The following is a 14239-nucleotide window of genomic DNA, read 5'->3' as shown; positions in this document are numbered from 1 at the left end:
TTGGTCAGTAATCTTGCAAATGATTTCTGTTTTACTGAAGGCGATGTTGTTGAGCCACCTGTATCTCTCCTGTAATGTCCACTGTGCACCTGCTTATGACAACTCGAAGAGGGTTTGGATTACTTTCCTGAAATTTTTGAGAGTCTGGTCTGGTCTGGTCCGTAACACACTCCACACATTTCCGAATGCAGCTTGAACCCTTCCTGATAATTCTCATCCTGCACAGTCCGAATTGTCCCTTGCCCCTTTCCATTCAATGTCGCTTGACAGAATGCTTCAAGATGCAAAACCTTACCTGCTGACTCCCAGTCCACATGGGCCCTATCAACCAAACACGTTCGCATTTACTCACACATTACACAAATCCAATTTGCACCAAATCACTACAAATGAACATGAAGATCTTCCTGTTCATCCATCTTTACATGAGTCCTAAGGAACGAAATCCCTTCCAAAGCACTCCCGCTCTCCAAATTCCAATGAGCCCAAACTCGGTTCATTTAGACTGCGACTCTAAGCAATCCCAATGGACTCATACCCCTTCCTGCTCGCTCCCACTCTACACAATCCCAATTGACTCATTCCCCTTCCCGTTCCACTTCTACTCTATATAATCATAGTGGACCCATATCCCTTCCCACTAACTCCCACGCCACAGCACCCCAAAGGATTCAAATTTCTTCCTGTTCATTACCACTTTACACAATCACAACGGACTCAAAACACTTCCTGTTCACTTCTACTCTACACAATCCCAATGGAAACAAACCCCTTTTCATCCACCTCCACATCACAGAATCTCAATGGTCCCAAACCTCTTGCCTTTCAAATGCAGTCGACACAAGACATTCAATCCCACAGCACACTATCCAAATCAAACCAAAGCCCTTCCTATTCCCTCCCATTCTACAACATCCCCTGCTCTTCAAACCCATTTGGATGTTGCTTTTGGATTCATTCCGGTTCACTCCAATTCTACATGACACAAATAAACAAAACCGTTTACACATACTCTCCCACGCTGCACTGTCTCAGTTTTTGGAACTCCTTCCCTACAGTCCCATTCTAGACAATGCCAATGGACACAAGCCCCTTCTCACTTCCTCCCAAAGCATCATTTCCATGGATATTTTTACTCTGTTCCTGGTGAAGCTCAGCTGTACACTGGATAACTGGGATTAAGGAATCATTTCTCGTGCACCAATGCATCCCTGCTGAACTTGACCTTTCCTGAAACTTCCCCCATTGTGACCCCTTTTCTGACTGTTGCCTCTTCCTTCAAGCGCAATTGTGTGATCACACTTTGGTTTACGACGCCATGCTCCTCACATACAGCCCCACAGCACTCTACAAACACACGATCCAAGTGCACCCACACAGGTTGATCGCATTAAACTGGTTAAATGCTGCTGAGTTGGATTTATTGTAGAAGTATAAGATTAAACAAATATGTTTAGAAATCAGCATAGTTGCACCTCCTGATGTGGGACGCTGCTTGCATGGTTGGAGAAAGCCTTCAAAGTATTTCGATGTATAAACACAGAGTCTCTCACGATGATGAAGCCATTATAAGTCTGAGAAAGGTGCTACCATTAGATAGGTTCAGGGAAAATACACAATGAGGTTTGGTGTTTCCAAAAGGGTTGGCAGTAACGTATTGAGAAGGATGGTGCTGAATGCAACGCCCAGTTAATTGCTGAATGGCTAGTTGGCAGGGCGAGGTTTATAATGTTGACAGGTTTCACCTTCCAGGTGAGGGCCACAGGTGAAGCTGTAGAATAAGCTCACAGAGCCATACTGGAGGGGGCAGTTGATGATGTACTCACCAGAGGTCAGTCTGCCCTTGCAAGTGCCCAGGAGGTCATCATATTTGACATCCACATCCCAGACCTCAAAGATCAGATACTGACTGCTTTCGGCCTTGACTTGACCTAGGTCCAGTTTCTCGTTCCACACGGGGTTGTTGTTGTCATTGCTCACAAAGGTCCTGCCCGACTTCTGGCCATACTTGACCACTACAAAGCTGTCAGCGGCAGAGAAGTAGTCCGCCCAGAGACCCTGCCCCTTTAAGACGATGACCACCAGGTGGCCCAGCCCCTTCCCTTTGAAACAGCAGTTCCGGTCCACGTGACTGTCCTCATGGCACATGCATGTGCATGGTTGATGCGGATCACGGTAAGACCCATGGGGGCACTGTGTCCCCATCTCGCATTGCTGGGGGAGGGCACTAACTGCAATGTAATAGCTGATGTAGCGCCTCAGGTTCTGGTGCCTAGGATCATTCTTGGGAAGCAGGTGGTGGAGAGGTGCGAGGGCATAGCGCACCATGCCTGGGTGGGTGGGCAGGGTGGCTATCCATTGGTTGAACGCCGAGCCATCCTTGGAGAAGAAGAGGTCTGCATGCTGATGGGCCTGGCCTCCCTTCAACTCTATCTCCCGGTCACTGAAGGCCTGGTAGACATTGTCATGGTGCTTCATGGCAAGCACCATCTGCCGGCATTTCTGGGAATTAAATGAGCCTTTTGCAGGGAACCCCACCGTGACACTAGCCTCCATTGACAGGCAGCTCTTAACCTCCTCGGCAGTGTAGCCCTCGGATGCTGCCTCACATGTCCGAATAGCTGTCACGTCTTTGAAGCTCCCGCCCAGCTCCACCGACTTGATGTAATGGGTGCCATAGTTCGCCACCAGTTTCCTGTACCAGTACATAGTATCATTGTTCATGATGTCAGGGAGGCGGGAGAGGGAGTGGGCGAACTCCGGCGCCAGTTTCGGGTTCTCCTTCACCCGGTACTTGTAGTAGAGGCACTGGAACTGGTGACTGGTGAAAGTGTGGCGATCGCTTTTCGAACGTTTGGTGCCAAAAGTCACCAGATTGGACTTGGAGCCAGCCAGCACCCAGTTGGAGTTTGGGAGGAGCAGGTCAGCCCGCCAGTCATTGGTGATGGCGGAGGTGGAAGACTCTGACAGTTTGGCAGCTGAATGGTAGAGCCGGCTGGATACCGACTGCTGGCAGTTTGTCACGGTACGCCAGTCCACCAGTGAGATGGGCATTAGCTGGCGCTCGTTACCGAGATGCTCATTGTGGCAGAGGGTGCAGCTCCCGTTGCGGTAGCGCCAGGTGTTCACATCGATCACGAAGGCACCTTTGGGTCGCAGGGTCACCACATCATAACCTTCACCCGCTATCCGGGCCCCTGGCACAAAGCTGACATGTCTGCACTCGCTGGCACTCTCGGTGGTACAGGCACTCAATGTGACGCGCAAGAGAAAGCAATGAAAGATGAAACCGCTCAACTTTGAATGCCAAGCTGGCATCTTGCCACTGGTAACAGGTCCAACAGCCGACCTGCAAGAGAAAAGGCGAGCATCTGAAATAAACAGATTTGTGAGCTGTTAATAAATGTATGGAACTTTAACTGGGTGTTGAAGGTCCTTTTTCATACTTTGACATATTTATACAAATCGAGTTGTGAAGAGGTTCATTCTACCAAGCAAATGCTGAACGACAGCTTGGTACCTTTGACCAATTTATGAATTGTTAAGAGCAGTATGGTATTTTCAGCGGGCGTTAAACTTCTGTTTTCTCAGTTTAAGAGCGTTTGGTGGAGAAGTGCTGATGATGTAAATTCCAAACTTGCGAGAAGTATGTGTTATTAAGTGTATTATGCTTTGTAAGGGAGAGTTGGATGTTTGTTTGACCTATGAATTCCCTCATTTAAACTAGTGGAAAATCAGGCGAGGAGAAATTTTTGTCCAGGCAGTAACTGCTGATTAGACTCATGGTTGTAGCTATATAGTTACATTCTGTAACTCTATAGGTAAGCCACCCGGAAACCCTCAATAGATTCCACTCTGTAACTCACTCCCCGCTATCTATTATTCGATATATAAAACACCCAAAACACCTTGATTAGATTTAAGTCTGTAACTCACTCTCAGCTATCTGTTAATCTATATATAAAAAACACCCAAATAACTTTGACTAGATTCTAGTCTGTTACTCACTCCCAAGAATCTACCATTCTATATATAAACGCTTACAAAGCCACTCAATTAACTTTCAGACTGTAACATTTTCCCAGTTATCTGTAATTCTCATAAAATACAGCAGACCCCAGATTACATTGTTGTAACTTATTTGCACGGTTTTATTAACACATAACTAAATGTCCCTGAACTCCTCAATTAGTTTCCAATCTGTAACTCATTCCCTGCTATCTAATATTCTAGATATTAACCACCCTGAACCCCTCAATCAGATCCAAGTATATAATTCACTCCCAGGTCTCTGTTATTCGAGATCTAAACCATCCTGAACCCCTCAATCAGATTCAAGTATATAATTCACTCCCGGGTCTCTGTTATTCGAGATCTAAACCATCCTGAACCCCTCAATCAGATTCAAGTCGATAATTCACTCCCGCGTATCTGTATTTCTAGATCTAAACCATCCTGTACCATTCGATCAGATTCTCGTCTGGAATTAACTCCTGGCTATCTGTTATCCTGTATACAAACAACTCTAAACCACTTGATCACATTCAAGCTTTCCAACTCTCTCCTTGGTATATTTTATGATGTATCTAAACCACTCAGAACTCCTCTATTGCATTCCACTCTGTAACTGACTTTTAACTGGCTGATTTTCTCTTTAGAAACCACCTGAACCCTCGATTAGATTCCAGTCCATATCTCTCTACCTCGTACCTGTTATTCTATACTTAAACAACCACGAATCTCTCCATTAGTTACGGATCTGGAAATCACTGCTGCGTATCTGTAATTGTATATATAACAACGCCAAACCTCTAGATTAGATGACCGTCTGTAACTCCCTCGCTGATATCAGTATTTCGATTTAGAACTCCCTCTGAACCTCTCAACTAGATCCCAGTCTGCAACACACTCCCACCAAAGTGCTATTCTATATATAAAACACCCCGAAACCCTCGAATAGCTTCCACTCTGTTACTCACTCCCTGATATGCATTATTCGACATACAAACCACTCTGAATGCTTAGATATGATTCCAATATCTACTTACTTGCGGGTATCTGTTATTCTATTTATACACTACCCTTAACTCTGAGATCGGATTCCAGTCTATAACTGACTTCCTCCTTTCTGTTAATCTCCTTATAAGTCACACCAAACCCTTCCATTAGTTTGGCCTATGCAACTCAGTCTCAAGTATCTGTTCTTCTACCTATAAACCAGTACAAACCCATCGATTAGCTTCCAGTCATTAACTCACTGTGTAAACCATAGGGAGACCGTGTGTAGATTACAGTATGTAAGTTACTCCTGGATATATAGTACTCTATATATAAAACACAACACTCCACTCGCCCAAATTCCAAGCTGTTACTCACTCCCTGGCACCTGTTATTCTATGTATAAACGCCCCCAAAACCTTTAATTGGATTCCAGTCTGTAACTCACTTCCAGGTGTCTGTTATTCGATATATAACCCCTTACAAAACCACTCAGTAACTTCCAGTCTGTAACACTCTTCTAGTTAGATTAGGTCCCAATCTGTAACTCACTCCTGATATCTGATGTTTTCGACAAAAAAAAAACACCCAAAAGCCCTTGATCAGATTCCAGTCTGCAACTCCTCCTTGTCTCTTTCATTACATATTTAAAGGAGAAAGTGAGGTCTGCAGATGCTGGAGATCAGAGCTGAAAATGTGTTGCTGGAAAAGCGCAGCAGGTCAGGCAACATCCAGCGAACAGGAGAATCGACGTTTCGGGCATAAGCCCTTCTTCAGGAATGAGGAAAGTTTGTCCAGCAGGCGAAGATAAAAGGTAGGGAGGAGGGACTTGGGAGAGGGGCGTCGGAAATGTGATAGGTGGAAAGAGGTCAAGGTGAGGGTGATAGGTCAGACTGGGGTGGGGGCGGAGCTTAAAGCCCTCTGAACCCCTCGAATGCATTCAGTTGGTAACGTGTATCTGTTATTCTATATAAATGCCAATCTGAATCCCACAAGCAGATGCCAGTCAGTAACTGAATCTCTGCCCTCTGTTATTCCTTATATAAATCATCCTGTAGCCCTCGATAACATTCCAGGCTGCAATTCACACGCCGGCATCTGCTAATCGATATACCAACCAAACCAAAGTCCTCGATTCGATTCCAGTCAGTAACTCACTCCCATGTACCTGTTGTACTGCACTTAAACTACCCTGAATCACTCAAGGAAATTCCACTCTGTAACGCCCTCCCTGGTCTCTGTTATTCAATCTCTGGAACCCCATGGAACTCACTCTCTGATTCCAATTTGTAACTCATTCTCTAGTAGCTATTATTCTATGTTATAAACATCGAACAAAGAACATGAAACTGTGCAGCACGGTACAGGCCCTTCGGTCCTCCATGTTGTGCCGGCCTCTATCCTACTGTGAGATTAGACTAACCTACATAGCCTTCATTGTACTAAATTCCATGTGCAAGATGAACTTAAATATCCCTAATGTATCTGACGCTGCTACCACTGCTTGAATTGCATTCCACGTACCAACCGCTCTCTGTGTAAAGAACCTACCTCATACATCTCACCGAAATCCATCTCGAATTGCCTTAACATTACGTGCCCTCGTGATAGATTTTTCCACCATGTTGAAAAAAAAACCTCTCTGGCTATATGTAAACCATACCGAACCCTTCAATTAGATTTTAATCTCTAACTCACTCCCAGGTATATTTTATTCTGTATTTAAACGCTCTTCAATCCCTCAATCAATTGTGCAGACTGTAACTCACTTCTGAGCATCTTTCATTCTGTTTATAAAACACCCAGAACCGTTCGATTCGATTCCAGTCCGTAACTGACTCCCGGGTAACTGTTGTTTGAGATATAAACTACCCCAACTCCTCGATTAGATTCCAGTCTGAATCTCTTCCCTGCTATCTGTTATTCTGTGAACAAACCCCTACAAAACGGCTCGATTAGCTTCCAGTCTGTAACATTCTCTTAGCTGTCTGAAATTCTATTCAAAACATACATCGAACCCCTGATCACACTGCATTTTATAATATACTCGCAGGCTTTTATTAGCTTACATTTACACGTCTCTGATTCCCTCAACCAGATTCCAAACTCTAAATTACTGTCAGGTGTCTGTTATTCTATATGTCTGCCATCTGTAACTCACTCGCTAATACCTGTTACTCCATGCAGACACCATTCTGAAGCCTTCGATGACATTGGAATTTGTAAGACACCCCCTCATGCCTATTATTCATTGTATAAAACACCCTGAACACCTGGAATAGGTTCCAATCTGTGACTAACTCCAGGTATCTGTTATTTTATGTGTAAACCATCTGAATGTTTCAATCAGATTCCAATCTCTAACTCACTCCCTGGTATCTGCTAAGCTATAGATAAATGACCTGAGCTCCTCGAACAGATTCTAGCCTGTAAAACACCCCTTGGCCTCTGTTAATCTCTTCACAAACGACCCTGAAACCATCAATCAGATTCCAGTCTGTCACCCATTCCCTGGTCGCTGTAATTCTGCAGATAAACCACCCTCAGTCTCTCAATCAGGTTTCAATCTGTCACTCAAACCAAGGTATCTGTTATTCTATATCCAAATTAGGCTTTGATCGGATTTCATTCCCTCACACCAGTTATACCATACAAAAAGTATGCTGAAGTCTTCAGTCAGATTCCAGTCTGTACCTCACTCCGTGCTATGTCTTATTCTATAGATAAAACACTTTGAAACCTCGATTAGATTTCAGTCTTTCACTGAATCTCGGGTATCTGTTGTTCTATACATAAACAACCCTGAAAACTTTGATAAATTCTAAACTGTAACTCACTCCTGGATGTCTGTTATTGCCACTATATAAACCACCACAAACCTCTCGATTAGATTCCAAGATGCATCTCAGTCTATTATTATATATGGAAAACATCTTAAGCATTTGATAAAGTTCCAGTCATAATTAACTCCCCGATATTGTGGATTCGATGTATAAACAACCCTGAACCCCTCGATTAGATTCCAGCCTGTGATACAAAACTCTTTATCGGTTATTCTGTATATAAATCACTCTGAAACTTATAATTGACTCTAGCATCTAACTTACTCCCGGGTAGCTATTATTCTGTATATAAACCACACTGAACCCCTCGATTATATTCCAGTCTGTAACTCCCTCTCGGGTCCCTGTTATTCTGTATATAAGCCACCCTGAACCCGTCAATTACAATCCGGTTATTTCATGGACAAACCATCCCAAACCCCTCTATCGGATTCCAGTCTGTAACTCATTCCCAGAAACCTGTTTTTGTATATTGTCAGCACACGGTACCCCTTGATTGGATTTCAGTCCGTAACTCACTCCCGCGAAGCAGTTATTCCATCTTTAAATAGGCCTGAACTTCTCGGTTGGATTTAATTTTTAACTCACTCCTCGGTATCTGTTATCCTGTATTAAAAAAAAAACACACCATAAACACCACGATCAGATTCCAGTCAGTAACTCATTCCCTGATCTTGCTTTTTCTATGTTGAAAAGTACCCTGCACCTCTCAAACCTACATCTCATTCCCTGGTATTTCTTAATCTATATATAAATCACGTCGAATCTCTCGATTAGATTCCAGTGTGTAACTCAAACCTGGCTATTTGTTGTTCTATATATAAACAACTCTGAATGCTTCAATCAGATTCCAATCTCTCACATGCGGGCAGGTATCTGTCATTCTCTATCTCAACAACCTGAACACCTCGATCAGATTACAGTCTGTAACTCACTGACAGCCATCTATCATTGTGTATATAAACCATCCCCGAAACCCCCGATTAGATTCCAGTCTGTTACTCACACCTGGGTATCTGTTCTGTATATTAACCACTCTGAAAACCGTGATTAGATTCACTTTCTCCTATCTGTTAGTTTATATAGTAAACATCCCAAACCTTCCATTAGATTCAAGAACTAAGTGAACCCCACCTAACCATGGAGACAATGGCCTACTGGTATTGTCACTCGACTGCTAACACAAAGGTCCAGGTGGTGACCCAGGCGTCCGGGCTCTGCTTCTGTCATGGCAGGTGGTGGTATTTGAGTTTAAAAATAAACATTTGCAATTAAGAGTCTGACAATGGCCATGAATCAATTGTGCTAAAAATGTATCTGGTTCACTAATGCCCTTGAGGGACAGAAATCCTTACTGGGTCTGGCCTGCACGCGACTCCAGTCCTACAGCAATGTGTTTGACTCTCAACTGCCTTCTGGGTAATTCGGTTTGGCCAGTAAATACTGGCCTAGCCAGAGACACCCTCAACCCATGAATGGGGAAAGACATCTATTATTATATTTATAAACCACGTTGGGATTAATTTCCAATCTGCTAGTCACTCCCTGCTATCTGTTATTCGATATATAAATAACCTCAAACCCCTCAATCGAATTTCAGTCTGTACCTCACTCCGTGTATCTTTTATAGTATATATACATCACTCCAAACCCTTCGATAAGTTTCCAATTAGATTCTAGACTGTAACTCACTCTCGTGAATGAGTTATTCAGTGTTTGAACCACACCCACCCACCCCTAACCCTTCATTTAGATTACATTTTTAACTCACACTCGGGTATCTGACATTCTGTACTGAAGAAAAATCCCTGTACCCCACGATCAGCATCCAGCCTGTAATTCGCTCTTTGGTATCTGTTAATCTATATATAAACCACGCCAAAACCCTCGATTAGGTACCAATCTGTAATTCACTCCCTGATATCTATTATTCCACATGTAAACCTCCCTGAACACCTCGGTTTGATTCCAGTCTGTAACTCAATCCCGGGTATCAATTATGTTATGAACAAAATTCCCGATTGTATTTATTAGATTCCAGTCTGTAATTCACTCTTGGGCATCTATTATTCTTTATATAAATCATCTTGACCTCCTCTATTAGATTCCAGTCTGTAAGTCACAGGAGAGTATCTGTTATTATATATACAATTCGCTCTGAACCCCCTCGATTTCATTCCAGTCTGTAACTCTCTCCGTTATATTAACCACTGGAAGTCCCGATTATATTCCAGTCAGTAATACACTTCCAGCCAGATCTTAATCTATATATTATAACCATTCCGACACCTCGATTATATTCCAGGCAGAAACTCGTTACCTGATGTCAGTCATACAATATCTAAGCGATCCGAACCCACGTATCAGATTCCAAGCTGTAACTCACTCCGTGGGGTCTGTAATTCTGATATGGGCAGAGCAGTAGACGTGATTTATATTGACATCAGTCAGGCATTCGATAAGGTTCCTAATTGGAGACTTGTTAGGTAGGTTACACCTCACAGAATTCAGGGAGAACTGGCTCGAAAGGAGAAGACAGAGTATGGTGGTGGAGGGTTTTTTTTTTTTCCGACTGGAGGCCTTTGACAAGAGGTACACCACAACGGTCGGTGCAAGATCCATAGCTTTTCATAATTTGTATCAGTGTTTTGGATGTGAACGTTGGCGGTCTGGTTAATACGTTTGCAGATGACACCAAAATTGGAATTGTAGTGGACAACGAAGAAGGTTACCTCAGATTACGACAGGATCTTGAACAGATGGGCCAATGGGTCGAGGAGTGTCAGATGGAGTTTAACTTGGATAAATGTAAGGAGGGGTTTGGAAGGATATGGGCCAAGTGCATTTTAGGCGAGCAAATCAGGGGAGGACTTATACACTTAATGGTAAGGTCCTGGGGAGGGTCGCTGAACAAAGATACCTTGGAGTGCATATTCGAAGTTCTTTGAAACTAGAGTCGCAGGTAGATAGGATAGTGAAGAAGGCGTTTAGTATGCGTTCCTTTATTGGTCGGAACATTGAGTGTAGGTGTTGTGATGTCATATTGCGGCTTTACAGGACATCAGTTGGCCCACTTTTGGAATATTGCGTGCAACCTGGTCTCCTTCCTATCGGAAGGATATTATGAAACTTGAAAGGGTTCAGATAAGACTTGGAAGAATGTTGCCATGGTTGGAGCTTTTGAGCTATTGCGAGAAGCTGAATAGGCTGGGGCTGTTTTCCCTGGAATGTCAGAGGCTGGGGTGTGACCTTATAGTGGTTTGTAAAATCATGAGGGGCATTGATAGCATAAAGAGACAAGGTATTTCCCCTGGGGTGTTGACCAACACTAGAGGGAAAAGGTTTAGGGTGAAAGAGGCAAGATAGAAAAGGGAAATAAGGGGCAACCTTTTCACACGCAGGGTGATGGGTGTATGTAATGAGCTGACAGAGGAAGTGGTGGAGGCTGATACAGTTACAGCACTTATAAGGCATCTGAATGGGTACATGAATCAGATGGGTTTGGAAGGATATGGGCAAGTGCTAGCAAACGGGGCGAGATGAGGTCAGGATATTTGGGTCAGCATTGACGGATTGGGCCAAAGTGTCTGTTTCCATGGTGTACGTCTCACGACTCTATCTGTAGTTCTCTGTACACACCACTCTGAACACCTAAATTCCGGTCTTGATCTCTCTCCCAGATATCTCGTATTCAATATATTCACAACCATATCTCCAGTGATTATATTCCAGTCTATAGTTCACTCCCTGGCATCTGATGTTCGAAATATAAAGCACCCAATCCCATCAATTAGATTCCAGTCTGCAACTCACTCCTGGATTTCTCTTATTTTCTGTATGCACCACCAGAAACGCAATGATTAGATTCCAGTCTGTAACTCTCTCCCAGGTATCTGCTAATTAATGTATAAAGTTGCCGGAATCTCTTGATTAGATTCCAGTCTGTAACTCAATCCCAGGCATTTGTTTATACTATTTATAAACCCACAGAACACCACTCAGTTATTTCCAGACTGTAACACTCTCGACTATCTGAAATTCTGCATATACAATATAGCGAGCCCCTCAATTACATTCCAGTCTGCAACCTAATGCTCAGTTTTTGTTAGCCTGCATTCCAATGACCCTGAATCCTGCAATCTGTTTCCGGTCTGTCACTTACTCCCAGATACCTCTTATTCTTTCTATAATGTACACCAAACCCCGGTGATTAGATTCCAGTCTGGAACTGGGTATCTGTTATTCTGTATATAAACCAAACCAAACTCATCGATTAAATTCCAATCTCTAACTTTCTCCCGTGTATCTGTTATTCGGTATATAAACCATCCCATACCCCATGAAAGGATCGCAGTCTGTAACTCACTATTGGGTATCTGCTACTCGAAATATAAACCACCCTGAACGCCTCCATTAGATTCCAGTCTGTAACTCACTCCCAGGTATCTATTATTCTACATAAAAGCCACCCTGAGCCCCTAAATTAGATTCCAGTCTGTAACCCCCTCCCAGGTATCTGTTATTCTGTATATAAACCACCCTGAACCCCTCCATTAGATTGCAGTCTGTAACTCCCTCCCGGGTGTCTGTTATTCTATATATAAGCCACCCTGAACCCCTCGATTAGCTTCCAGTCTGTAACTCCCTCCCGGGTATCTGTTATTCTGTATAGAAATCACCCTTGAACCCCTCGGTTTGATTCCTGTACGTAATTCACTCCCGGGTGTCTATTATTCTATATATAAACACCTTGAAACCTTCGATTGGATTTCTGTGTAACTCACTCCCGGGTATCTGTTATTCTATATTTCAAATACCCTGGACCCTTCCATGAGATTCTTGTTTTTAACTATAATTACGGTTACCAGCGGCAATGATAGTTAAGTGCTGTAATCGAGCATGCTGGGAATTATGGTCAAGGTAATTTAAACTCTTTCTTCAATTAAAACTGCAGTCAGGGCATGGCGGACCCTTGCCTGTAAGCGGTGACCTGTAGTTTTGTCAGTTGTCCAATTAAGGTATGTTTCATGACGGTCTGTTCGATGGACTCGACGAATAATATTACTCACATGAAGCAGGGTGTGCGGCTGCCTTTACATGTGGAAGTTATTCTCCAGAAAAGTGCCTTTGGCTGCGATCCAATAATGCCATCATGATTCCATCTATTTAGTGGCAGAGGACCAGAAGAGTTTCTGGAATTTGGGAGAGAAGAGTTGTTACAGAAATTGGGATAATATTTACCAGAACAAAGGGTTTTGCAGGAGGAGCTCACAGGGTTAACATTTGAGATGTACAACGGAAGAAATCCTAGGGAAACGTCTTGAGTACTTTTTGTGGAAAACAGAACACCCACCCGCAAATATGTTATTCGACAACGACAAAGCCCAAATGCCTGAGTTGCATTCTGGACTGTAACGCCTCCTGCATCTCCGTTATTCTATATCTAAGCCACCCTGAGACTCGAGATTAGATTCCACTCTGTTACTCACTCCCGAGTATCTGTTATTCTGAATATAAACAGCCCGAACCCCTCCATTAGATTCCAGTCTGGAACTCACTCCTGGGTATCTGTTATTATATATAGAAAAATCTCTGAAACCCTTGACTGCATTCCAGTCTAACTCACTCCCGGGTTGTTTTATACATAAACCACTCTGAAAGTGTCGAATGGAGTCCAGTCTGTAACTCACTGCCAGATATTTGGATTCGATACACAAACTACCTGAAAACTCGCGATTAGATTCCGGTCTCCAATGCACTCCAGGGTGGGTAGTTATCAGTATCTAAACCACCCTAAACCTGTCGAATAGATTTCAGACTGTAACTCACTTCTGGATACCTGCGTTAAATATATATAAAGCATCACAGAACCGCTCAGTTAGACTCTAGTCTATCACGAATTCCAGGACATCGGTTGTTCTCTATATAAAGTGTCCTAACCCATTCAATCAGGTTATAGGCTATTATTGACTCCCAGCTATCCGTTACCCTCGATATAAAACACTCTGAACACCTCGATTAAATTCCAGTCAGTAATGTATTCCCTGTCATCTATTATTCTATTTCTAAACTACACCACTCAATAATTTCCGGCCTGCAACTCACTCCTGGGTATCCGTTATACTATATGTAAACCACCCCACCATTCTCATTTAGTTTCCAGTCTGTAACACATTCGCAGGCATCTGTTACTCTGTATATAAACCACACCGACCCCCTCGATCAGATTGCTAGTTGTAACTTTGTTCTCTGGGCCAGCAGCAGGGTTAGGTATGAACTACAGTAGAGCATGTTGGGAATTTTGGTGAAGGTAGTTTAAACTCTTACCTCCATTAAAACTGCAGTAAGGGCGCTGTCCTGTGAGTTGTGTCACGTCGTTTCCTGTGTTAAGAAATAAG

The 14239-nt window shown here is 43.2% G+C and overlaps 1 protein-coding gene across 1 annotated transcript; it reads right to left on the bottom strand.

The window, feature by feature from the left end:
• Positions 1-1404: 1404 nt before the first annotated feature.
• Positions 1405-14239, bottom strand: LOC122546334 (perforin-1-like). The gene is made up of 3 exons (XM_087981925.1): positions 14169-14239; positions 12911-13033; positions 1405-3349 (listed from the first exon to the last, which is right to left on the bottom strand). Coding segments are annotated over exons 2-3 (1647 nt in total). The 5' UTR covers positions 12913-13033; positions 14169-14239; the 3' UTR covers positions 1405-1704.

This window comes from Chiloscyllium plagiosum, unplaced genomic scaffold, assembly GCF_037043375.1.
Source record: "Chiloscyllium plagiosum isolate Xiang-an unplaced genomic scaffold, Cpla_swu_hap1 HiC_scaffold_41, whole genome shotgun sequence".
Classification (NCBI taxonomy): Eukaryota; Metazoa; Chordata; class Chondrichthyes; order Orectolobiformes; family Hemiscylliidae; genus Chiloscyllium; species Chiloscyllium plagiosum.
This window is presented reverse-complemented; position numbering and strand designations above follow the sequence as displayed.